Source organism: Mauremys mutica, chromosome 7, assembly GCF_020497125.1.
Source record: "Mauremys mutica isolate MM-2020 ecotype Southern chromosome 7, ASM2049712v1, whole genome shotgun sequence".
Taxonomy (NCBI): Eukaryota; Metazoa; Chordata; order Testudines; family Geoemydidae; genus Mauremys; species Mauremys mutica.
Window position 1 is genome coordinate 65,226,928 of NC_059078.1, and position 27,308 is coordinate 65,254,235.

Consider the following 27,308-nt stretch of genomic DNA (forward strand, 5'->3'; position numbering starts at 1 on the left):
TGCCTCAGTTTCCCCTTTAATCAGATTATTTATAACTTTGGAGGCACCTAAAGTTCTGGTACTTCATTATGGTCTCACAGGTTACCTGAGCTGTACACCCCTGCTCTTTGAACCATTTCAAATAAATATCTGACTGAAAGCTTTTGGCTACCTGCCAGTTTACTCATTTTTTCTTATATAGGTACCAGGAAGAGTAATGAAGCTAAAATGGCACACTTCAAAGATAAAGAAATATTTTGTACTAGTTCCATGATATGAAAATAGACATTAGTGTTAGATGAGACAGCAAGTCTTTTCAGCAAATTTATCCAGGAAGCATGTCCTTGGGTGAGGGGTGTTGCATTTATTGACCAGTTTATTTATATTTCTTTTTGTTTTCAATAGGAAAAGAATTCTCCCTTTTTATGCATGTATTACAAAGTTTAATAGGATTATTCAGGTGCAGGTTTGTGGGACTGAGGAAAATTCTACTCAATGCTTGTCAGAAATCTTCAGCACTTTCATTATCAGTGGTATTTTTTTTAATTTTAGATGATGTGTATAAGAGCCAAAAATATCAAACTGGATTATCAAAACTGATTTGTCAGAAGTAAGCTGGAATGGCTGTATTTGTTATAATTAAATGCTAAAACCTACTTTCACATAACTTAGTTATAAATGAAAATCTGAACAGCAAAAGAGGATGAAAACCCTTCATGTTTTCCTGCAGGGCCTTTTCCTTTACTCCCTACCTACATACACTTTCTGTACAGGCCTGCTCTGCTGATGCTCCTCCACTTCAGGAAAGGGAGAAACTAATCAACACTTCTCACCTAGCCCTTCCATTGAACTAGTTCAAGACTTGTAAGAGCCCTTTCTCCTCATACAACCTGCAGAAAAGATACTGCTACTGCATCTCTGGGGGTTGCACGCCCTTTCACAGATCAAAGGGGTTGTGAAGAAGTCTGGGTTACTTGACAGCTCCAGTTCTACAATCAGTAGTGAACCGCAGCCTTCTTGAACTACTGGACTCTAATTTCAAGGTTGTTTTGTTTAGCTAGACCTCTAGGGTAAGTTTAACAAAAGGGCCAATGGGGGTTACTTTAACTCCCGTCTGGCGCCCCAGCTTTGGTGCCGTAGCATAAGGCAGCAGTTTCTCATGCAGGCTGATGTCGCTTCAAGTAATAATAAACGTGTCCTTCTAGAGAGCACCTTTCATACCAAACTGCTAGGCAGCTAAAGCCCCCTCAGCAGAGGCAGCCACCTCTGGGGGAGAAGGTGGCAGCTGCTCAGGGTCCAGAGGTTTATTAGGACAGGACGTGAAGAAGAATCCGGTACCCGGGGGCCCTGCAGGGAGTGGTTCGGCAGAGCGCAGGGACACAGGTTGGCACTAGACCAGGCCTTGCTAGCACAGAGTGGGGTGGGGTCCGTAGGGATGGGGTATGACTGTGCCCTGGTTTGCCTTGGCCCAGGGTAAGTGCCAGTGACGGGGCTGCCTATGGGCTGGCTCACGAAGGGTCCTGGGCCTCAGGCTGCCATGGCTACGGGAGGGGAGGCTGCCCAAGAGCCTCTGCGGGGTAACGAGCAACGGGGGGCGGGGCAAGGGGCCGGCTCACCCCCGCCGGTCCCGCCCCCTACGCCTTGTGGGAGGTGCTTCCCGGCACAGCCCCGCCCACGCAGGGCTAACGGCCAGCACGGCCCCGCCCCCGCCGCTGCTGATAGGGCGGAAACCACAGCTCCGCCTGCCTCTCACAGGAACCCGAGCACCGCCCCTCGCCGGATCCCGCCCCTTCCGCTCGGGACGGGGGAGGGGCTCCCGGGTCTTCGCTGGCGGCACTTCCGCCCGCGTGATGGGGCAACCGGCCGCCCGGGAACGGGCCTCTCTACGTCGCCGGGGAGCGCGCACGGTCCCGCGGGGAGGTGAGGTCCGGTCCGGGTCTACAAGGGGCGGCCCCGCCCCGCTCGGGGAGGGAACGGGAACGGGGTATCAGACCCCTTTCCCGGCTCGGTCCCCCTGTCCCTTGGGGGGCGCATCTCTCCCCCCATCTCCTGCCCGGTGTGCGGTAGATGCCCGCCGCTCAGCAGTGCTTTGTGCTGGGGGAGGTGTCTCTGTCCAGGCCCCATCCCCCCCCCCCCGCCCCCCGCAGCGCTGCGCTTGGCCCCTTGGCAGCAGTCTCCGTGTGAGCCGCACCTCTGGGGGCGATCGGTCACTGTTCGCTGGCTGGGCGCTGCTCTGGCCGAGATTGTAGCGTATCCGTTTAACATCTGGTACTTCCCCTCTCTGCCGCGCAGCGATGATACGGACTTGCTATGGCCCCGGGAACAAGACGCTTGGAAAATAATTACAAAATTCAAACAAAAAGAGTAATTTCTCTGTTTACCATGTATGGCTATATATTGTATATTTCTTTAAAATGGCTCAATATCTTTATATGAAACTTGTGTTTTGGAATGTGCCTATTTTAGGAAACGCTGTAAAATTGTGTTGAGGTTTGTCAATCGATTGTACTTTTTGTTGCTGCCTTTGCAAGCAGATCCACATAGATAATTGCTCTGTTGTGAATAAGGTACAGGAGATGCTATATACACAAAAGATTTGGTTTCAAGGTCAGGATTTCGTTGCATACTAATTACAACCAGTTTGTCCATTGGTGTAACACTGAAGTCTTGATATAAACTTTTTTTTTAAAGTTTTTAATTTTTTTTTTAAATTTCTCTCTAGGAAATTTGCACCTTAGTTGCACAAGTTATTTATAATGTATGCTGCCTGTGTACAAGGGGAAAGTTGCCGTGACAGTCTTAACTTAAAATGTTCCTAGGTTTTGGTGACTTGTCATGTTCATTTTATTTTAAATTATTTTGTGCAAGTTTTTTATATTAACCAAAGTAAGGAGGAAAAGTCTTTCCTGGAAAATTTTGATACATACCATAGAAGTGGCAAAATCTTTAATTAACTGGTCTATGTTCTACATACATGCAGTCAAACTTATGCTAATGTTTGACTGTTAAGACGCTCTGCTTAGTAGGACCCTTATAGTCTAAAAGGAGAGCTGACCTAATTTGATTTTATTCTGTCACCAGATTTCTTTATATCAAATTATTTCTAAAGAAAATAAAGTATAATTTTGGTAACATAAGGATGTCACTATTTGCACGAGCATGGATAATTATTGTGACAGTGTGGCATTCCAGTTTTTGTTCAAAACTCTATAGTAGTTGATACCAATTGTGGTTCCATTTCATGTACTTAGGAGAAAATTCAAAAATTGAAACAGTTTGGTCATTCCACTTGAAGATCATGTTTGAATAGCAAGGCACTGTGGAGAAGCTTGAACTAATGCTGCCTATGCTGTTGTGGTTTGATGATTAAATGGAGGATTTGGATTTCCTTTGAAGTAATGTACAAGCATCTTAATCTATTAACTTCTAACTGTTGAAATCATATCTTAGAAGTGGCTATTCGTTCCCACCCCCCAGCTTTGTAAACAAATGGAAGAAAAGGCAATTGGTGGAGGAAGCATTAATGTGCTCCATCTCCCTGTTATATGGTTTTACAAATAATTATGTTAAGTCACTTTCTTAAGGTTTTCTGCATGACTCTTGCCTGTAAACTTCAGAAAAATAGCAGTTCACTCACACTGAGATTTATTTAAAGCTGTCAGCTAAAATCTTGGATGATTCCATCTGCACTGAGTGTACTCCATCCCCACAGAGCTCCTTCGTGCTGCAGGATGGCATGTGTACTACCCCACAGTGGACACCCCAGAGTGACAAGGGCTGAGCAGAGCTTTTCCTAGCCTTGTTCCTCACAGTAGCTGGGGCCTGCTGTACTGCCAAGCACAAGAACTGAGAATAAGGAGCCTCCTGTGCTTTCATTAATACAACTCTCCTCTCCCCCTCCCCTCCCCCCCCATCCCAGAAATGTAGAGGAGGAAGCAGCCGAACTAAAGGAGAAGAACATGGAAAGGAGGTGAGGATGGGAGTACTGGGGGCAGGAGCAAAGCAGGGAGAAGAGCATACAGAGCTGGAGGGAGGAACAAAGGATGAGGAGACAGAGGCAGGACCCAGGAGGAAGAGGGAATAGGAGCAGAGGAGAAATGGAGGCAGGAAGTGGAGGGAAGGGGACAGGAACTGGGGATATGATCAGGAGGCAGGGTGAAAAGGGAGAATAGAAACAGAAGGTGGGGCTGGGGAAGGAGGATCCATGGTTATCTAACTAGAGCACACTCCCTTCCAGAACCTGAAATTAAACCCAAGATTCTGGAGTCTCAGAATTTCTTCGGTGGTCTAGCAAATAGCTGTGAAGCCCGCTGGCAAAGACTCATTACCCTACAGAGGCCGGTCCACATGGAGGATAACAGCCTGTTCCTGGTACCCATTACTCCATGAGCTCCAGTACTAGAAGTTTGTGCTCTGAATATAAAGGTCCCAACCCTTCTGATAATCCTCATATGGCGCACTGTAGTTCACATGGTGGAATTCTGTGTGTGTACTCTTTTAAAAAGCATAGGAAATTAAACTGAAAAACTTAAATTTCTGTTTTCTTATGCAGACCCAGAATATACAGTGAAAAGTCTTCTGGCTTTCAGACAATTTCTTTACATCCTGTTTTGAACAGGTTTTAACATTTCTGATCCATAGGTTACAGGTAGATCTTTTATTTACCCTTATAAGCATATATAATCTCTTAGGCCTGTCCATTTAGGTCCTGGCAGAATGAATGGATGAATATTACATTTGCCTGGGCTTCTAATCAAGTTCTTTCCTTTATATGCGCTCAGTTGAATTTACTTTTTTCCCAGCCTTTTAAAGGATCCTTTGCATTTGGGTGTTACAAACTCTTATTTGATACAGACCAGTGTCTATTTGTTTACATGCCAGCGTTCATATCAGAGTTCCTTCATGTGCAGTCCTTTCTCAATTCATAATTATTATTGACAGTACTATGTGAAATTCATAAATCTTAATCTGATCCTGAAATTCTTTTACGTATGTAGGCCATGACCCTGCAGTAAGGACTTCACGAGTGAGCCCCACCGAAGTCAGTGGATGCTGTAAGCTAGTTCTTGGATTTAGCTAGTGGAGCATCGGAGCCCTTGGATTTTCACCTACTATGATAATGCCATACAATCTGGGGTAGCACACATTTTCCATGACATAACATTTTGGAGGGTAAGAAGTGAAGAATACTTAAACTTCACAGGAGAGTTAAATAGACTAAAATGTAACTACTAAAGCTAGAATTTTTTCCACATGTTGAGACTAATCACCTCTGTTCTTGCAAAAGTGTCATGTGATCTTTGGACCTCCGTGACTTCAGCCCATGGTGGCTGGGAGCTCCAGGGTCCTGCTGCCTTCCACGGTGCCTGGGAGCTGTGGCGATGGGTATACCTGGCAGCTCCTGGCCACCATGAGGGGTGGAGGTACCCAGCAGCTTTCCGCAACCACCAGCAGTGGCAGGAGGACCCCAGCAGCTCCCAGCCTGGGGGGAGGGGACCCAGGAGCTCCAACCACCTATTGGTGGTGAGGGCCCTGAAGCTCCCAACTGGCCACGGAGGGCTTTCATGAATTTTTCTTTATTGCCCATGACCTATCCATGATTTTTACTTAAAATATCCATGACACAATCTTAGCCTTAGCGTTAAGTGGTTAGGATCTCTGTTCTACTTCTCTGAAACACGATGGCACCTGCACCGGATAACCATGATACTTAACAAAATCATTAGTTCCAGTGAAGCACCAAAGTTACGTTTACAGGAATAGTGATAATTAGTCCTAAAAATCTGCAATTTGGATACACAAGTAGTTATGGTAGTCAATATATATTTTCCTACTAACAGGAACAACTCCAGAGGAATTGCTTCATTCTGCTAAATATAGAATGCTGTGGGGTTTTTTTTTTTTTTTTTAAACTGCCTAAACTGTTCTCCGTGTTTAATTAGCTTGGAGTCTTCATAGTCTCTCTGGGAACTAAATATAGTTGTCAATATCCATAAATTGTAACTCTAATGGTTTTTATTTTTCTGGGGATTTGACACAAACCAATGGAAGTGAGGAGTCCATTAATACTGATGATCCTTAATATAAAATGTTGGATCATTTAGTGGGGTTTGACTTAAGAGCAGCAAGTCCTTCTGTGTTACAATCTTGACACTTATTTAAATATAGCTTTGCTGTATTTAATTGTAGTGCCTAATAATTTAGGTCCCAGTCCATCAAAGTGATGTGCATAGGCAGACCCTATTCCTATGCAGTCCCCTGCCCCTCCCCGATCACTTTGCAAGATTAAGTCCTTAGTTTTTGTGGGTTTTTTTTTCTTTTAACAAGGAATGAAGCTTCCTATGGCATTCTCATCTTGAAGGTTACTCTGCCTTTTCCCATTCTGTTTCCTTGCAGTATGAGCAAAATTGTGAAATAAGTGATAAACTTATCAGGTGGTTGGGCCACCATGTTCTTTATTTAAAAAATATGTGAACTGCGAAAGTTTTTATTAGAAGGCATACTGGTGGTGGTGGTGGTTAATGCTAATGTTTTTGTTGATGGTAGACCTACTCAACTCATGAGGGTATTAAGATTGATCGTTAGGCCCCAGTTCTGCAAAGCTTTACACACATGCTTGATTTTATGCACTTGAGTAGTTCCACAGATGTCAGTGGGACTCGGGTATGTAAATCTTTTCAAGATTGGGGCCACAACTGATAAAGGGCATTGAAAACACGGCATATTATAAATGCAAATAGTCTTACTCTTGACTACTGGTTTTGGTTTTTTTACATTCTTAGTACCAAACAATTGACATGATGATGTTGCAGTGCTCTGCTAGAAATGATTTTTTTCATTTAGAAAAGGTGAAAATATTCAAATTGATCTGTTTAGGTGGTCCCTTGCATCCCTTAGAGCCCAACTGATATTAACAGAGCTCTGCAAGCATACAGAAGTCTGTTCATACAGATCAGCTGGCAAGATTGGGACCAAAGTTATTTTATCTACAATGGAAAGACACCCATGGAAAACTTGATAAACTTGTAGGATATGGAACTTAAAAGATACTTTATTTTGTACTTACGTGTGGGAAAGGTTCCCTGTTGTTCTTGATAGCCTTTCAGTGGTTAATATAATAAAACAAATAATACTTCTAATCCTTCTGGTATAATTTTTAAAGTGTCAGTCGTGTGTGTGTGGTGTACAGCACCAGCGCAACAGATTCCCAAGTTTCTGGGCACCTACGCAATGTCAGTGTTTAGTAATACACTACTTGTAAGTCATGTGCATAGTATCTCTTCCTTCTCCTTTTTATTTTAATAAGTATAAGCAGGGTGGATTTGAGTTAAATCATGATTTAAATCACTAGTCAGGAAGACTCGATTTAATCATGGATTTCTATATAAAAGTGCATTCTTGTTTGTTGTTATAACCTTAATACATATTCTTCACAACTCAGAGATGGATGTAGGTTTCATTTTTGGAATGTACACACTATACATTTTTAAACAGTGATTTATTTTTAAACTTTTCAGATTAGATTTACAGCTGTATCAGAAAATGAATGATTGTTTGGTTATTTCATTTACCAAAGGTAATTGAAGCAGATATTTATGAAGTAACTGGGAGGTGAACTATCTCCAAATTCAACAGGTTAATCGTTAATATTTGGAGGATTTTCTTGCCATGCTGTATTAGGAGGAGAACATCACCAACAGGCATTTAAATTTTTATTTAACTAAAACAACAGTGTTACGTATTTTGGATTTTTTTCTTCAACAGCAAACATAATATTTTAACAAAATAAGCATATGAATTTTTGAATTTAGTTAAACATTCAAATTTTTTAAAATCAGGTTTGTTTTTGTTAAAATTGTTTTTAACTAAAATAGTTAAATCATAGAATATCAGGGTTGGAAGGGACCTCACGAGGTCATCTAGTCCAGCCCCCTGCTCAAAGGAGGACCAATCCCCAACTAAATCATCCCAGCCAGGGCTTTGTCAAGTCTGACCTTAAAAACCTTTAAGGAAGGAGATTCCACCACCTCCCCAGGTAACCCATTCCAGTGCTTCACCACCCTCCTAGTGAAAGTTTTTCCTAATATCCAATCTAAACCTCCCCCACTGCAACTTGAGACCATTACTCCTTGTTCTGTCATCTGCTACCACTGAGAACAGTCTAGATCTATCCTCTTTGTAATAGCTCCAGCTGGGAGGCTGCGGGAGCCCCGAGCCTTGCCGGGCTGGGGCCAGGATTTAAAGGGCTCGGAGCTCACCGCCACTGTGGGGAGCCCAGAGCCCTTTTAATCCCAGCCGCGGAAGCCGGTGCGGTCCGGCACGGTGTACTGGCTCTTGCCGGCACAGCGTACTGTACCGGCTTACTTTCATCTCTGCTGGAGGGTGCCCATGCTGCCTCCACAGTACTGCTGAGGGTAAAATCTCCAACAATTGTGCATGAGGCACTCAAACACCTACAGTGGAATGGACATGTGCAACACATCTCAAAGAACAGCAGTTAGCTACCTTTCTGTAACATTTTTTTCTCCATTTTCTATGTAAAATTTTTTAAGTAAGAAAATAAATACTTGGCACTTACATAGTGCTTCAGATTTCTAAGTGTTGTACAAATATTAATAGAATGGTACAATAACATTCAAACATGTGTAAAAGTTACACTCGGTGCCATGGGAAGTAGGATACTTAATCAGTTGGTTTCAAAATCCTTTGTCACTGCTTGTGCCTCAGGTTATAACTGTGAATGAAAAGTGTTTGCGTTTTTGGTTACTAGGCTAGAGGTTGAGCATTTCAGTGTTCAAATGAGCACTGGTCGCCCCTGAGATTTAACAATGTGTAAGAATAAAGTAGCAGTTGGTGTACTGTTCAGCTCACTGCAAAACATAATCACTTTCTGCTGGTTGCGAAGCCAACTTACATAGCTTTGAGTAATTTTTTAATACTTTCTCCATTTTATGTGCAGACATTACAAACTAAAGAGGCTCTCTTTAAACATAATTGAACTTTGGAATTAGCAGTATAAATCTTATATAAAACATCATCATGTAGTTTAAGAAGTAAAATCTATTGAGAACACTCATTTATTTCCATTACTGCAATTATTTGAAGAGGAGTGCAAGAAAGGCAATTTCTCTTTTCCAGTTCAAAATCTAGGGCACAGGGTGTGCTATCTTAAATACAAGATCACTTAGCTTTTCTTCATAAAGTACGGCTTGCTTAGCATAATCTAAGACTCAGTGTTGCTGACCATGCCAACAGCTGTCAGATCAGCATTTTTGTAGCAACTGTATAAAAGCAAGGTTTTGTTAAGAAAATAAGGGTCTAACTTACAATATTTCCCCTTTCCAGTTTGTGTCCACCACCATATTCTTGATCATGCTCATACATACAATCACACATATTGCTTGAAAAACTTAAAATCAGCGATTGACTGTGCAAGCACAGTAAGTTTGGATTTTGCAATATACTGTATGTGGTGACATTTTGAAGGCAAAGTCAAGGTCAGCTCAGTGCATTAATGAACATTCTTCAAAGACAAAAGACTGTATTATCATGAGCTTTATTTGCTTTATATAGTTTGAGAACTTCACAAAAGCTTGTAATAGCAACCTCTGTTGCAAGTTAGATGCAGAGCACCTTGGGGGGAAAAGTCCTTCTAAAATAAAGGCAGTACTATGTAACTAGCTCTCCATGCTTCAAGCTTGGTACTACTAACTGGTATATGAAGGTCGACTTCCTATTGCAATCAGGATAGGTTCACATTCCTATTGTTCCCTGTTGTGTGTTCATGGCTTAGACACCACCACTTCTGTTGCTGTCTAAGGGTGTTTAGCTACCAGTGTACTCAGACCCAAGTTCAAAGGGGGGAACCCAACATAGTTGTTTCACTTTTGAAGTGAGGGATGGAAAAAAAAATGGATGCAAGCAGCATTTAAAACAGTAATGCCCATCCTGCTCCGGTCAGCAACAGTCTTTGATCCTATAATACCCATGCTGCTCGTTACCTGGCACTAGTGATTTTATTGTTCACCTTTCCACAGAACCTTTAGTTTGAGAGTTATGAAGTCCTATGAATGCTTGGATTTGGGAAGTTAGGAGCACAGGTCTGTTTTCATGGCTGACTGCTGGTAATTCCAAAAGCACAGCGCTTCAGTCATGTTACTAACTTTGGATAATCAATGATAAGATACTGTAATTTGATATATTTAAATATGCACTTATTTAGCAAAACAACTTATGTTTAACAAAGCTGGTTATGGTCTGTTTCATACAGAAACTTTGCTTTTTAAATGAACAAGGGATATTTGTGGTTTGAGGGGTCAAAGTATTGGAGTGAAAGAGAACTGTGTATTTTCACAGAATGGTAACACTCAGTAGATTCATTTTTTGTTTTGGGTGGGTTTTTTTGCACATAGACCTTAAGCTTTAGTCATAGTTCAACAGTTGTACATGTCCTTAATTGAGTAATTGGGAGGAAAGGGGGAAATGCCATGCAAAAGGAGAGAACGACTGTTGATAATCTGACTCCGTGGAAGGCCTCTGTAGCCCATCAGCAACGTCTGCAACCATATTCCACCCTTTGACATTTAAGTTCTTTGCTTGCCAGGTATTACTCATAGTGGACTTAGATATTTGGCTTCAGAGATAAAACAGGCAATGTAGAAGGAAAGTAAATAGCTCTTTCTGCACCATTTCCTACAAAGTACAAGTCTAGTTATCTAGATGACTTCAGTCTTTCCAATTTGTCCCTTTTATATGCCAATTTTCACTGTTAATGTAAAATTTACTTTGAAGAGTGAAACAGATTTCACTTATCAGAGTTAGAAGGATCAGAACAAAAGTTGCCAAGGAGATCCATATTCTGTGCAGTTAAACAATAGAAATTTCTTTGGCTAGACTATAGGAGGCATCTAATCCGTTAAGGAGTTCCCTTGAAGGATTCCCCATTAATTAGAAAAGTACTATCCACTATAGTGGGGGAAAGAAGGGATAATGAGAGAAGGAAAACCAACACGTCCATGTATATTCTCAGTCAGAGCTGTTTCCTACCAGTGAAGGGAGAAGAGTAAAAGACTCATTAATTCTTTCAGGAATTACATCATGCAAACCTTATTTTCTTTGGGAGCACACAAATAACATGATGATGGGTAATACAGAAAATACTAAAATTTCCAGTTTCAAAAGTTTGCTTCCAGCTACCTTACTTTAACTGCATTTTAGTACTGTGTCCATCAGGGCAAGGAGCTTTTCCTGGATTAATTTTTACACTATACTTATGTATACAATCATTCCATATTTGCAATAACTTTCAAATGTTACTTGTTAATTTAACACTCAGATGGATCAGGCTATGAAGAAACTGCTATTTTGAGAGGAATAAAACTATGAAAATTAATGGAAATGGGTTAAAGTAGAGTTTGAGCTTTACAGGGTAGATTTAAATAATCAATTTTAATAATGATTTAAATCACTGATATTAATCTTGTCTTGCATTTGTATTTTTTTTAGTCTCATTGCTTGGTAGCCATTAAAATATGTTGTTTTGGAACTAAAAAAGCCTTTACACTAAATTTGGTGGTACTTTATGCTAACTAGGAGGATAGGCTATATCTCAACACATTTATTTAAGCAATAGAGTTGCTTTTAAATTTATTCAGATTTTTTTTTTTTTTTTTTACATTTTGTTAGAAAATGGTGTATGATGCATTTCTTATTTACTTGTGGTTTTTTACTCATTTGTTTCAATCTGTGTTTGGAATTTGGAGTTAAATTAAAAATCTACAGAAATAACTAATATGAAAGTTTTAAACTAAAAGTACACTAAGTGTGCTGGGCATATAACAGAGTTTTATCAATACATGATTTGCATTTAAAATCAACGTGTGTTATACAGATGAAGTACTATGTGTAGTTAATGAATTGAATAGATTTTTTTTCTGGTTGCCATTCCTTGAAGACTTTAGAACTAGTAGAGCTCATTCTCTTGCACCTAATTTTTATTCATAGATTGGAAGAGATTGCTTTTTAACATGCAATCAGTTTATTAACTTTCAGTGAATTACGTATTGAATTGAACTAGTTGAATTAATTAATTATACATTACTTTGTTTAATGCACAGGTTATATTACATTAGCAGAATTATTTTTATTGTGCAGGTTAAAGTGGCTTTATATGAATTATACATAAAAAGAGGGGAAGGAGCCTTTTTAGTTCAAACAAACTGGGAAAGATAACTGAACCAAAATTAACTTGCAACTGATGAAACTGGTAAAAGCTGTAGGGGAAAAAAAATTATTCCACATCACATAAGGGTTTGTTTCTCTTATAGTTTTTTTAAATCTACCTATGCCCTATCTCAGTTTTCCCTCCTCCTCCTCCTATGCATTTGAAATTAGTAAGCAGCTCCTATCAGTTGCATCGTACTTTAGATGTAGACCTTTCCGAAGTACAACCCTGCCAGTACTGACCTTTGATGTATTGGTATGTGCTTGCTCAGCATTATTAAATCACTCTTATTACATGGAGTTTGAGGGGTGATAGTTGCCCTGCAATGTCAGAGGGAGAGGTCTGTCTAGTGTTATAATTCCTGATAAAAAATGTTAACTGAGTTCTCTGGGATTCTGCAAAATTTTCTGAGTTCATCCTGAGGAATTGCTTTGTGATAAGGAAAATTAGTGGATTTTTGAGTGAATTCTTGGTGAGTCTAAGTTTACTGCTTCTCAAAGCCTTTGGCAGTGTACAGTATCCGTTACAAGAGGTATTGGAAGCAGCTACTTCAGTCTTTTTTTTTTTTTTTTTCTTGTATTGCCTCTATTTCTGAGCAGGAAAAATCAGCAGCACAGGTTAGTGACTGATAGAAGAACAATTTTAGGTGTTAACGCAAGATGCTTTGGTACAAAACAAAAAATCCTGTAATAGTTTATTTGGAATTAGTGATCTGCATAATACAGCCTGCTGCCAGTACTTGTGTAGTGAATAGAAAAAGTAGGGTTATTTTGAATGGAAAATATTACAACTCTTTTGTACTGAACAAAGGCAGTAAGGGAGCTGTCAGCAACTGGAATGATTCCTTTTTACAGTGACCTTTGTATATAACTTTACTTAAGTTTAAATTTGAAAAAGTTATGTACATTAGGCTTTGTAAAGTTAGCTCTCTAATTTAAAAAATTGTAGGTTTAGGAACATCAGATAAACTAACACATCTACCACTGATAAAGGAAAGCAGAACCATAGCTCACCTGTTTGAATTAATCAATATGCAGATCAGCCTCATTATTCGGTGATATCAGTCTTCAAAATGGTGTATAAAAGGTATACAGTGCATAAATCCCATTGTTCTATCCCTGCATATAGGGAGTCAAATTGCATGGCAGAAACACTCCCAGCAATGTATTATGGATGCGTTGGCCATTGTTTGAATCAATATATTTTTAATAAGGTTTGTGTAGGTATTAGCTTTATATACAGTGTTTTATTTGTGAGATTAAATCTTTGCGTTAGAGATACTGTCAACTTGCAACCTAACACATGAGTAATTTCAGATGCTACACCTGGTTAAAGAATGGTCCTTCTGGTCATAGGGTTGTATTAATATATGTATTTATATGGCTTAATGTATATCTCTTAGGTTTCTCCATGATTGAATTATTCAAATTAATTTCCCCACTTTTACAGATCTTGCTTACTCATTAATGGCACTTGTTACTTTTGTTTTGTTCAGCATTGGACTATGTAATATACAAACCCCTCAAATGCAAAGTGTACACATAAGTGTGTTCTGAGCTGAAAAAGGCATGGTAGTAATTCTGAGCGTTCTTAAGTCGTTGATAAGCTTTTTTTCCCCGTGTGTGTTTTCAATTTGTTAGCTTTTTCTGGGAGCATCTCTCTGAATTTCTTTTCCTTAACTTTTTTATATTAGTTATGTGATTTACTATACTGGCCTTCAAAAATAAATATTTCAACTTCTGGGAGGGCTTTTACTATGTTATATTAATAAAAGTACAGATGATGGGATTACAGTTGCTCACCTAGTCAGCCAATACAGAATTATTCGTTACAGAAAACTTCTGTGGTGGTTGACAAATTAGTTCTACGTGGCTGAAGTATTGGGACATCTACCTCTTCCTTGGAGTAATATTCCACAGTCCAAAAAGATATCTGGGAATATTGGAGATTTTCCCAACAGCATAAATCTTATTTTCTTTTATGTAATATCATTGACACTAGTACTGCATAATTTTTTAAAAGAATGTTTGGATTCTTTTGGAGCTAGATGTAATGCTTGTTTCACAGTAAAATACAGGCTAAATGATTGTGGCAGCAATGTAAAACAATTTGAAGTATCTGTCACTTTGATGTTACTGTAGTTGAAATGGATAAATTAAAATATGCTTACACTCTGAACATGCAGAATATTAGCATGAGGCATTATAGGTATTTACCCTTCTCCTTGTTGCTCTTATGCCTTATATAGTATATAATTACAGTACATATCTTGTCATGAAACCGTGAAATATGTTGATGCAGAAGCTCTCCTTATGTTGTAACAGGAGGCTCCAAGGATTGTGTATTTCTTCTTGGAGATGACAGTTCATAGCTGGACAGAAAATAGTTTTCTGAACAGGATGTTGTGTTGCCAACAAGGAAAAATATCCATTCCTGATCCATAAAATGTTGAAATGAGACTGCTCTTTCAATCAGGTTTAAGGGAGAGGAGTAAATATCAAGGAGTGCTCTGGAATCTCTGTTGGGAAACTGAGCTGGAGTGGGTCTCAATCAGTGATGTCAGGCATTGGGGGAACTCTGAGTTATAGGGAGTAGGTAGCAGACAATGAAAAAGGAAAGTAGCTTAGATAGTGCAGTGGGTTAACAGTAGTATATATTTTAGGATAGCTATGTTCAACTCTAAAAAGGGCATAAATTAAAACCAGCTGATCTCGTCCTATTTTCTATTTCTATACATCACAAGCAGAACATAACTAGATACAGCACTGTCTTAAGGGGAGAGATTAGGTCTGAAATAGCAGTGTATTATAGGTCAGGACTGAAGAGTCAATGGTAAAGTTGCATAGGGAAGTTTTCATGGTGTCTGCCTGTATTTTTACCTGGCTTGCAAATTGCACACTGCGGAAGAGTGCAGTGATGAAATCTGTATCTAAACAGAAAAGTTTTTGTCATTGGAGAACAAACCAAACCTACTGATACCCTTATGTAAGAACTAAATTAAGCTTTAGAAAACAGAATGGATAAAGGAATGTGATTAAAGAATAATTATGTTCTGGTTAGCAGTAGCTCAGTATAGTCTATTCTGTTTGTTGATTTTTAGTTAACTTTTTTGAATAGCTAGAATTCTACAAAATACCTCAAGGATTCAGGAAATGAATCTAAAAATCCTTGAGAATCCAAAATAGTAAATTGATCAGTGAATATTATAAAGTAATTCTAAATAAGTGTTAGACTTTTACTATTCATTTAATAGTGGATCTAAATCTTAATACTGAGGGGAAATAATTTTAATAACATCTTTTCTTATTCAAGTAACCACACTGTGTGCTCATAATTAATGTGTGTACATTAATTCTTTGGGAATATTTTTTGGACATTTGAGCCTTATCTCTCTGCAGTATATAATTAATGTATTTTATTGGCAGGTAGAGAGTAAGACAATGGCAGGCAACAACCAGCTTTGCATCCGACGTTGGACTACTAAGAACGTAGCCAAATGGCTAAAGGAAGAAGGCTTCTGCGAGTATGTGGACGTTTTGTGCAATAGACACAGACTGGATGGAATTACATTATTGACACTGACTGAATTTGATTTGCGATCTCCTCCTTTGGAAATCAAAGTCCTGGGGGATATCAAAAGACTAATGTTGTCGATACGCAAATTGCAGAAACAGCATATTGAGGTTTTAGAAGAGTTGGGTTACAACAGCGATAGTCCCATTGGCACAATGTCTCCTACTGTTGGCTCCCTTCAAGGTACGGATTGGTTTTCTAATGGTGAAGTACCACGGGACTGTGGACCAGTTACTGACCTGAATGCCGATCAGTATCAATACACAAATGGGAAAAACAAACATCCTATGCGAAGACTGGACCCTGAGTACTGGAAAACAGTCTTAAGTTGTATATATGTTTTCATAGTGTTTGGCTTTACATCATTTGTCATGGTTATAGTACATGAGCGCGTACCTGACATGCAGACATATCCACCGCTACCAGACATATTTCTAGACAGGTAAGTACTTGTTCAGAAACAGAATGATGGTGTTAAATCACAAAATTCTTACACCTTTATAGATGATATTTTGAATTTCAATATATTTCATAATAATCTTTCAATATCTAACACCTGGCATTGGGATATCACATTTCTGAATGTATTCACCTGTGGTCTAGATTGTAATGTACTCCTATTCCCAAGAGATTAAAGAAATATAATTTTAAAAGGCTTTTGTGAAAAAAGAAATTGAGCAGTTGACTTAAAGTGCTGCTGTTACTACTATACAATTGGATTTTAAAGGAAAACTGCTGTGATTAGTTCTACTTCCTTAGCTAAATGGTTACTTAAAAGGTGTGTACACTACCTGACTTGACTGTCCCTTCCTCCCACACTCCAAGTAAATTGATTTTAAAGAATCATAACTCCCTTCTCACATGTTCATTAAAATCTCATAAGTAACACTAGTTGTTATAATTTATATAGCAGATAGTGCTTCCATTAACCTGAGGTCTCCTTCCACCTGATCTCCTTCCACCTGAGTGCTGCTTCTGTCATGTTTTAAAAACCTATTCCCTTTGGGATGCTTCACTTTCAGGTGACTTATTGTGTTGCTTTTTCCTGCTGTGCTGCCCTTTCTTCCATTCTGGGTACTAGCTGTAACGTTTAATTTAGTTTGTGCTGGTGCTTCACCAAACAGGACTGTAAATAAATTGCATTTGATGACAAATCCGTGTTGCAGAGTTGGGAGCAGAGCAAGAGTTCATAGAAGAAGCAAGGCACTGAACTGGGGTAGTAGAAGAGATTGTATTTTAGACTAAGTGCTTTGAGGTAGGAATTGTATATTCCTTTGTGTTTGAACAGTATCAGCATATTGTGGGTGTTACTGGAACACAGTGATATGGATTGTGGGATGGACTGACAAGCCTTTGTGATGAGGTTTTTTTTGTTTGTTTTAAATCTCCTTAAATAGGTTTGGCCAAATATTACCAGTGTTCTACGGACACAGATAACAAGTTGATATCATTCAGTATATGTGCAACAAATTTTTCAGAATTGCAGAATTTGCTCTTTGAAGCTCGTTCTTTGAGGCATGCAGCACTTGAACAAGATTACAACCACTTTGGTGCACTAAAGTAAATGGCAAACTTTGCCTTTTAAAACATTTTCTTCTGTCACTTTGTGATAATCTTTGAAGTAGCTATGCAATGTGTATAGCATGCTGAGAAATGATGTGACAGTCCTTGACAACTGATGAACCAGCATGCTGGAGAAATAAAGCAATATAAGTGCTAATTCCACAATCAGTTTATTTGTATTTGATACTAAGAGCTCACTTTTCTTCCTGGGTATGAAGAAACTGAACTGCTTCCTGCGAAACTGAGCAACTGTAGTGGAAAAAGCTTTATTGTAACCAAATAATAATCTTTTATTCTCAGTCACCCTTTGAACTGGATAAAGTTCGTAGTTAAAACTGGAGACTAAAGACTTACAAGTTGCACATGTGGAGGAATCCATCTCTTCATCTGCTATTAGTAAAGACCAAATAGAGAGTTGTGATAGCAAAAGTGCTTAAACTGTGTTGCTAATATACAATTTATTTCTCCAACTTCCTTTGTCCTATACTAGTTTAAACAAAATGGTTTTTACTCCCTTTTATCACTAGGTAGAGACTGGGGTACTTCAGAATAAAGTACCCCAATATAACGCTGTCCTCGGGAGCCAAAAAATCTTACTTGGTTATAGGTGAAACCGCGTTGTATCGAACTTTGATCCACTGGAGTGGGCAGCCCGGCCCCCCCGGAGCACTGCTTTACCGGGTTGTATCCAAATTTGTGTTATATCGGGTTGTGTTATATCGGGGTAGAGGTGTATAATAATACAATTAGGCTGGGAATTTGAAAGAAGCTGAGGGAAGTCTCAGAGATTTGTTTACATTGGAAATTATTTTGTTTGTGGCTGACTGCTCAGCCAGATGTAATGAGGAATGTCAGGTCTGCTGATGTAGAAGTCACTAACTGGAGTTCCATTAACATACTGTAGCAATCAGCTGTCATACGTTTTCCACCTTTAGCCCAGAGATATAATTGCTCTATGCCTGGATGTGTCTGCATTTGGTAAATGGCTGTGGTAAGTGGCTGTTGATAAACAGCCCACACATTTCCTAAACATGAGTACTACCATAAAGGCCCACTTGTTTTGAATAGTATAGGAAGTTTTTAGAGAAGGCTTATTAATTAGTTTTATTTCTCTCAATACTCCTAATAGCCCCAACATCCCCATGATGGCTGAATGTCTGGAGTAGATGCATAGAGGGGTTTGTTATACTTGATTATCTGTAATACTTGGTGGACTGAGTGCTAGTGAGAGAACCATTAATTATAGGTAAGGCTACGTTTTAGTCATGGGTATTTTTAGTAAAAGTTACAGACAGGTCATGGGCAGTACACAAAAATTCATAACCCATGACCTGTCCATGACTTTTTATTAAAAATACCAGTGAATAAAATTGGGATGGGGGGAGCGTTGCCTGGGGGCCCGCAGGTGCTGGCGAAGGGTGGCCTGGCTGCTTTGGGGACGGGGCTGCAGTGCGTGGCCCAGGACCCTCACTGGTGCTCGGGGGGGAGGCAGGGGTTGGGGCATTGTGACAGGGTGAGGCAGGCTCTGGGCAGCACTTACCTGGGGGGCCTCCCTGAAAGCGGTGACACCCCCCCTTGCCCAGCTCTGCACGCTGCCTCTGCCTGTAGGCACTGTTCCTGCAGCTCCCATTGGCTGAGATTCCTGGCCAATGGGAGCTGCAAAGCCAGTGCTCTGGGCAAAGGCAGCCCACAGAGCTGCCTGGCCACACCTCTGCCGAGCAGCTGAGTGAGAGGGGTGTCGCCGCTTCCGGGGCGCCCCTCCCAAGTAAGCACCGCCCAGAGCCTGCCTCACCCTGTCCAGTGTCCCAAGCCCCTCCCACACCCAAACTCTGCTGCGGGGGGGTGGGGGCGTGGTGGCTGGAGACTGCCCCAGCAGTGGCCGGTGCCCCTGGCACAAGGGCTCCCTGAGCTGCTCCTGAGCCAGGCGCACTGGCTGCTTGAGAAGTCATGGAGGTCACGGAAAGTCACGGAATCCGTGACTTCCATGACAAACTCGCAGCCTTAATAATAGGGGAATGACAGCCATGCTATAAATGTTTCCTTTAAATCCAGAGAGAGCAACTGCTAGAGCTACTTAGTTTCTGCTCAACCATGTGAGTTTAATGTGGAATAAATGCTCCATTGCAAGTAGTTCTCACACACTATACTACAGACTTACTATAAAGTACACAGAAATAAGACATGACCTGTATCAGGAAAGGCTCAATCTTGCAGCCTTTATTCATTAAAGTAGTCTCTACTTCACAAGTCGTCTCATCAAAGTCTAATCATGTGAATAAAGGCCGCACAGCCTGTCATTAATTTAGACATTACTCAGCAAGTGACGACCAAAGGGAGTGATGGAAGAAGGGAGAATGACAGTCATGACAAGACTGGATACTAGAGTCTGTTCCCAGGACAGAAGTGCTGTAATCAGCGTTGGGAGGGGCTATGGTGGAGAAGGTTAGCAGAAACAACCAAAACATTGTCATAGGATTACAACAGAGCTAGTGTCTGAATAATTGCTTTTTTACCTTTTGTGTAGCAAAGGGGACATGTGACAGAGAAACAGCTTCAGCTGAAATCTGTTATTGCAAAGTGCAAATTACTGGCAATACCAGCTTTCTGGGAAAGGAACTTTGACAAACAAGGCTAGAGAGATTCATACATAATAATTCTAATTTAATTTAAAAAATGCTTTGTAGCTTCTCAGCAGTTCATTGATATATACAACAGATGAGGCACTAAGAGGACAGAAACTAGAAAAGTTTGAGTGGCCTCTCTGCAGCCAGCAATAGCTTACCGTTAGCTTTCTACACTTTTTTTTCCTGATTCTCCAGTCAGTACTCTTGGGGTATGTCTACATGACCCGCCTCTTCCCCCCCCCCCCCCCAAAATCCCCAAACAAACCCCTAACAACGTGGCAGTGCATCTTAGAATCTGGGTCTGCAGATGTGGGCTCGCATTACGGTACTAAGAATAGCTGTGTAGATGTTTGGGCTCAGTCTCTGAAACCCACTCCTTTCCGTGCCCTTCAGAGCCTGAGCCTTGAATATCTACATGGCTCTTTTTAGTTCCCAGAGTCTTTTGCTGTGGAGACATAAATGGGATTGTGGTAGGTGTTTACCAACTATGCAAACTGTTCTACCCTCCCCATTTTCCAGCACAATACTACAGCAAAGGACTGTGATCCTTGTATATCATGTAGCATTAAGTATGTTTTAAGTGCTTGTAAAATGATACTTTCTTGTTATCACATTTTAAAAGCATATTTTCTACTGAAGCAGGGGACTGGTAGTATTCTTTGGTTTTATTTCATGCTCTGCTCACTGATTGTGACTTTGAAAAAGTTGCTTAGCTTCCAAGCTTCAGTTTACCTACTTCGTGGAGGTGATGTTTCATTAATGTAAATATACAATGTATTATAAGTGCAAAGTAATGATTTACTAAATGTTAAATTAAAACTTATACCAAAAAGTTTGATCATGCAAGGACTCTGGAATAGCTTTGAGATTTCTAGGCATTTTAGGCTTCTCTACCCTTTCCAAGGGATTACGTTTTTGCAAGTAATAGGTGTGTCCCTCCTATCTTCTCTAGGTATATAAACATCGTACTCAAGACTGTGCCATCTGAGTGAGGACTTGTGTAAGAATGCATGAAGACAGAAATGAACTTTTTCTAGTATTTCTCTCCTGCTGCATACATCTTGACTGGGATTTTCAAAGGCGTTTAAGGATTTAGCTGCCTAATTCCTATTGAAATTCAGTGGGAATTGGACACCTAACTCACTTAAGCTTCTCTGAAAATCCTAGTATATATTTAAATTTTAGGTCTCAGAAAACTGTACCAAATACATTCTATTAGTGCTATAAATGTGAACTTCCTAACACTAGGAAGAGAGGAAGAGGTGAATTGAAGAGCAGAAAGAGCAGTGGTTCTAACTATGCACCACACACCATGCTCCACCCCGACTAATAAATGTTGAATGCTTTGAAAATAATGAACTTCAACTAAACTGTTAAATTAATCAGAGCTATATTTAACCTACTATCTTTGAGCAAAACTCCCATTACCATCAATGAAGATCTTTTGTTACTCAAGTCAGGGCTTGAAAACCTAGTCACCCATACCCAGGGTGTATTTATATTTGCGGTCCAAGTGAATGATCCTCCCTATGAAGCTGCTGCATCCTTTCTTTAAAAAAGAATGGGGTTGCAAGAAGTGAGGAACACAAATGGTGCTGATGGGTTGAATATATGTGGGTTGGAGGAGAGAGCAAGCAGATAAATAACAGGAGAAATAGGAGATTGGGTGGATATTATGGGGAAGGGGAGGATGAGGCAGAAAACAGTGTGGGGAAATACCAAAAAGTCTGTCAGGGTGAAAGCAGGAATATACTGATGATACTGCAGGTAAAAATGCACAACAGTATTACCATTGTTCTTTTAAAAAAAAAAAGTGGCATGAAGTGAGGAAGGAAACGGAGTTATAAAGAAAGCAGCGGAGACCTTGTAGCATGTATTAAATAAAAAGCTGACAGGGTGCTTAAATATAGTAGAGTGCACAATAAGCAGTACAAGGTCCTCTTTTATAAATTACAGAGGACATTGTTTTGAGAGAAAGATAGCATGGGTATTTTTCTTCATGGTTAGTGTATTAAGTCGTAATCTTAAAGTTCTGACATATGAACCCTAATTACAAATTTAATTTAGCCTTTATCACAGGATGAATTTGATGGTCCTGTCATCCTGCATTGAAGAGATTTATTATGCTTTAAACACTAAATTGAAATGGAAGTGTTTTAAGAACTTTGTGCTGACTAGTTTTTTATTGCAGTTACAATATAAGTGATGCATGATGTAAGTTAATGTGTCAAGATGAGTGATATTGTTTTGGAAATTCATTATAAAGAAACTACTAAAACCTTTAAGATCAGTAAAGAAATTCAGGTAGGAAATCCATGTAAAACATTGAGTTTTTACAATAGGTTTTGGCCTTTGATCAATTTCATTTTAAATGTCCTCTAAAACATTTTTAAAATGGGTTGCGAGGGGAGTAAATAAATGAACTAGAGCTTAAGGCATTACTAAGTCTGTCAAAATAAAGTTCTTTGTGCTGTGGAAATCTTCAGTGTTAGTTTTTACCAGTTTCCGAAGAATGCAATACAAGATAGTAGTACCAAAGAAACTATGGCCAAAACTTTCAAACTTGCCTGCCTGTAGATTCATATATTTAAGAGCAGAAGGAACCATTAGATTATCTAAGCAGACCTCCTATATGCTATAGAACTTTACCCAATTATGCTTGCATTGAGCCCAATAACTTGTTTGACTAAAGCATATCTTCCAGAAAGGTATGCAATCCTGATTTGAAGATTTTAAAAAATGGGGAATTTACCACTTACATTGGTATTTTCTTTCAGTGGTTAGTCACCCTCGCTCACTATTATACATTTGGGCTGAATTTCTAACTTGAATTTCTGCCTTTAATTTCTGGTGATCAGTTCTTGTTACACCTTTCTCTGCTAGGTTAAAGAGCTCTTTAGTACCTGGTATTTTCTCCCTGTGAAGGTACTTGTACGCTGGTAGGCATCTAAATCTTTATTTTGTCACCTAAATACATGGCTTCATTTTCAAAAAGTGTGGAGCACCTGCAGCTTCCGTATACTTCAGTGGGAGCTGCAGGTGCTCAACACCTTTTGAAAATTAGGCCATTAATTCAGGTGCCTAATTTAAAACATGCATATTCATAAAAGTTAGCTCTATTATGTAGGTTAACTTTTTCCTTCTGCTTTAGTGTTCCTAGGATACCTTGGGCCTTTGCCATGACTGAAGTGTGTGGTGTGATTCTCTGCTACATTTGGCTCCTGGTTCTCCTCCTTCACAGACACAGGTATAGTACTTTCAATTAAAAGAACTCTTAATTCAGAAACATCTGTTGGCAACCTAATAAAGATTGAATGTGACTGAAATCCATCATAATAACTATAGCCAAGACTTACCTTTAAACACGATTATTATTTACATCATTAAGATGGCACGATGCGGCCATGGTACAATTCTTCCTTCCACTTCCCATAAAGAATTTCTTCGTTTCCTTTATTTGTGCCTGGAGATACCACTATTTTGTGCTACTTTACTTCCATCGGGGTGGTTGTTGCCACTTTGTTTTGCAATGTTGGTTGAATTGGGACCCCATGAAAACCAATCTTGTATATCTTTCTCTGCCCCACCCTCTGAATGTCCACCATTTCTAAATGACAAGCCTGTTTATAGGAATTGGGTGTATATGTCCCCAGACTGGGAGATGAGTGACATGTGTCAGACATGACTAGTTCCACAACATTTCTTCCAGCTGTTCTATTCTCTTTAGTCCAGGGATTCCAGTGTGTCCTCTTGCAGGGCTTTCTCCAGAAGCTTGTAAACTTCTCTGAATGACTAGCAACTTAGTTCTAATGAGAGAACCAAGAAAAATAGTTGTACACACCTTACACTTAGAATAAACAATATCTTTGTAGTTGGTCAGAATTGACAATTTGAGTTGATGATTTTTTTTCTTCTTCTAGAAAAGCATAACATTAACTAGTGCCCAAGAGACAAGGCAGACAAAAACCACTTTTACTCCTTTTTGTATCATGAGCAGAACAAGGGAATCATTGACTTGCCCGTCTTAAGATCAATATTAAATGATCGTAAATTTGGGAGGATCTAATTAATTTTAGTATTGCTGCATTTTGTGTTAGAAACATTTCATCTCAACACTAAAGAGTTCACTGGACAGCTTGTGGCTGAAGGACCTGTTTGTGTGTAGGACCTCATTTAAGATTGTAGGAGAAGAATTTGTTGTTCTAAGCGCTCTTGTATACAGCATCCATATTGTCCCTTTGCTGAATAGGAGATAGAGTATATCACCTCAGTCTGAGGGGAAAACCCCAAGAGCATAGCAGACATGGATGAAGAATCACTTTTTTTTTAATATGCTTGCATTCCTGGGGCTGGCATTCCTGAGACTTGGCTTTTGTCACTTTATTATGGAGAAATTGTGGGTGTAAATACTGTATTCAGAGACATGTTGGCTTCTGAACCCTTGTATGCAGTGATCTGAGTATCTGTCAGTCACTTTCACCATGACACACAGTTCATCCAAAAATGTCAGCATTTCAGTAAGATGCCAGTACATAAAACAGCATTGCTATTTGAAAGAAAGATAATAGAAATAAAACTTAATACCATGTTAAGCTAAATTCTTGTAGTTTAAGAAATCCCTGTCCCATTAAAAATCATGTCATGGGGATAAGTTAGAGAAGAATGCTGTGAATCTCTCATAATTCTCTTAATTTTCATAACCAAATGTGCAAAAGTATTTGAATTCTTGTACGACTCTTGCATCCCTTTTTATTTTCCCAGGTCTATACTCTTACGCAGATTGTGTAGCTTAATGGGGACAGTGTTCTTGTTGCGTTGCTTTACAATGTTTGTTACCTCACTCTCTGTGCCAGGCCAGCATCTGCAGTGTTCCGGAAAGGTAAAGGAATATTCTTAAATGTTTGTTTGTTGCTGATTTTGGTTTAACCTTCTCAGATGAAAATTATTGTGATAAGGATAATGATAGTGTAAGCATATATGTAGTTAGCTGCAAACTTCTGCTTGTTAAATACCGACTCTCACGTGCAAATCAAGGATAATTAATTTGGTAGTCACTTCTATAGAGTTTTTGATAGAAAGCACTTAAAATATTGCATTCATTTTGGGGCTTCCAAGGTAGTACTCTATACAAATGAGAGGATTCATCAGAAGAACATATTTGAGTGACTGAAGGGGATGATTTATGAGAAATGACAAATTAAATATTTATACCTCATCTAGCCTTCTAAAATGACACACAGCTGCCTAGTATTTGAAGGATGGAAACACTAAGAAGAGAAAAGGCTTGTGTAGGACGTAAGACTATAACTAAAAATAAAGGGATGAAATTATGAAAAATGTTTAGGCTGAATAGCAGGGAAAACTTTTTTGACTGACTCACCAGGCTGTGGAATAAATCCTCAAGGGAATGTGTGGAAGCTCCATTATGTGAATCATTTATAGCTATGGATTAAATAAACCACAGAATTTAGAGAAAGTACTTATCAGAGGTACTTTGTGTACCTCTATAATTATAGTTATAGATCCTAGTTATGCCAAAATAGAATCCCTGGGCTGTTCTGGTAATCTGTATTTGCAGTAAAAGTTAAAAATGGAAACTGGGTATGTGAATTAAATATACATAGTGCTAGGCAGCAACTGAATTTCTATTAGACATGTTTGGACTATAGTAAAAAGTATTCTTAGCAATGGCCCTTAAATATTAATGTTGCTGTTTTTAATTTTAGTTGTATGGCAACGTGTGGGCAAAACTTCAGCGAGCATTTGCAATATGGAGTGGTTTTGGAATGACACTCACTGGAGTACATACATGTGGAGACTACATGTTCAGTGGCCATACTGTTGTACTGACTATGCTGAACTTCTTTGTCACGGAATGTAAGTGCACAATGCCAATGTCCAAACACGTATGAGTATTATGGAGACATGACAATTACTGTAATTAAGAGGCATACTCCTTCCCTATTTTTATTTCTTCCGTTCTCAAAATCTCCTCCTTTTATGACGGAAAGCTTTCATGATTAGTGTTGAGCTGGAGATGGAAATTACTTAAAAAGAACTAAGTCCCTGAGTATTTTGACCAATCTAAGCTATTTCTAATGTGCCAATCACTGTAGAATCTGGGTGTCCTAAAAGATTAGCATGGAATGTGCTTGATAAGATTTGCCTAGACTTTTTTCCGTACAGTCACTTGAACATCTAAAGTACCTAGCACATTTTGGGTGCTATAAATGAAAAAACTGCAGTGAGATAGTTAATGAAGGATCCGACCTGTAATAACTGGAAAGTGAAGGGTAAGTGGTTTTCAGAATGCACCTAGCTACTTTTCAAGGCCCCCAAACAGACTTTTCTTGCATCTCTGCTCTGTGTGCACTAGCAGTAGATTAGAATCAACTAGAATCCTGATCTTTAAAGCAGTGGCATGCTCTCAGTGATTGGGATTCTAGTTACGTTTGTTGTGCTGCTAAGGCACACAGATTGAGCGGAAAAGCAGTGGAAAGCAACTTCAGAGCCAGATGGGAATAAGGGCATATTGAGAAACAGCATGGCGGGTACATGGCCATGATTCTATTCTTACAAGATGTGTATGAATGGCAACTCTCCAGCTGTGGACCAGTATCTCTTGGCATTTTCTTAATGTACGATTTTGAAAGAGTACACTGTAATCTAGCTGTATGACACTGCCTTGTGCTGTGGAACCCCTTTAAGTGATATTTCTCACTCTCTTCAGTTTAGTTGCATCTGTATTAAACCTTTAAATTAGAATAAAGTTTAGAATAGGCTAATCAAACTTCCTGCATGTGACTATTAAAATCATGTAATATACAAGTAAAAGGCACATTATTAGTGCTAAAGACCTATAAAGAAGATTGATAAAAGATATACCCAAGTGAGTTGTCATGAAAATGCAAAGTAGTTAAAAATACTTTGGTATGTCAATACCTCAGGGTGAGTAAAAAGTATTAAGCCTTGTCTACAACTAAAGAAACCCCCACATGCTACTTGTTCAAGGGAGAATGAGAGTATAGCTCTCTAAATTATACTATGATGCTTTAGTTAACACTTTGGTAGGCATTTTACAAATACCTCAGTGAGAAGAAGTTCTGAATAGCAGAGCAATATCACAGTAATTCATGATTTAGTATAAAAATTAATAGATTCTTAAATAAAGTGTGGTTATGTAATGGATACAATAAGCTTCTTAACATGAGTCTAGTACCTAGAAAATAAAACTTTACAAAGATACAAGTTTTTTTGACTGGTCTTCACACAGTACTTGATGCTGATATTAATTATCTGTCACTTTATAAGGTATTGTTAGTAATTCAAAATGTGACCTTTTTTTA

At 39.3% G+C, this 27,308-nt stretch overlaps 1 protein-coding gene across 2 annotated transcripts in view; it reads left to right on the forward strand.

Moving 5' to 3' along the window:
• Positions 1 to 1,770: 1,770 nt before the first annotated feature.
• The window catches only part of SAMD8 (sterile alpha motif domain containing 8), a 28,954-nt gene continuing 3,416 nt past the window's right edge, over positions 1,771 to 27,308 (forward strand). The window contains exons 1-5 of one of the 2 annotated variants that reach the window (XM_045025684.1): positions 1,771 to 1,899; positions 15,628 to 16,217; positions 23,114 to 23,209; positions 24,724 to 24,841; positions 25,689 to 25,839. In XM_045025684.1, the coding sequence (XP_044881619.1) occupies positions 15,643 to 16,217; positions 23,114 to 23,209; positions 24,724 to 24,841; positions 25,689 to 25,839 (940 nt within the window). In that variant the 5' untranslated portion in view covers positions 1,771 to 1,899; positions 15,628 to 15,642. The remainder of the gene's footprint in view (positions 1,900 to 15,627; positions 16,218 to 23,113; positions 23,210 to 24,723; positions 24,842 to 25,688; positions 25,840 to 27,308) is intronic. The other variant, XM_045025683.1, reaches the window with a different exon arrangement.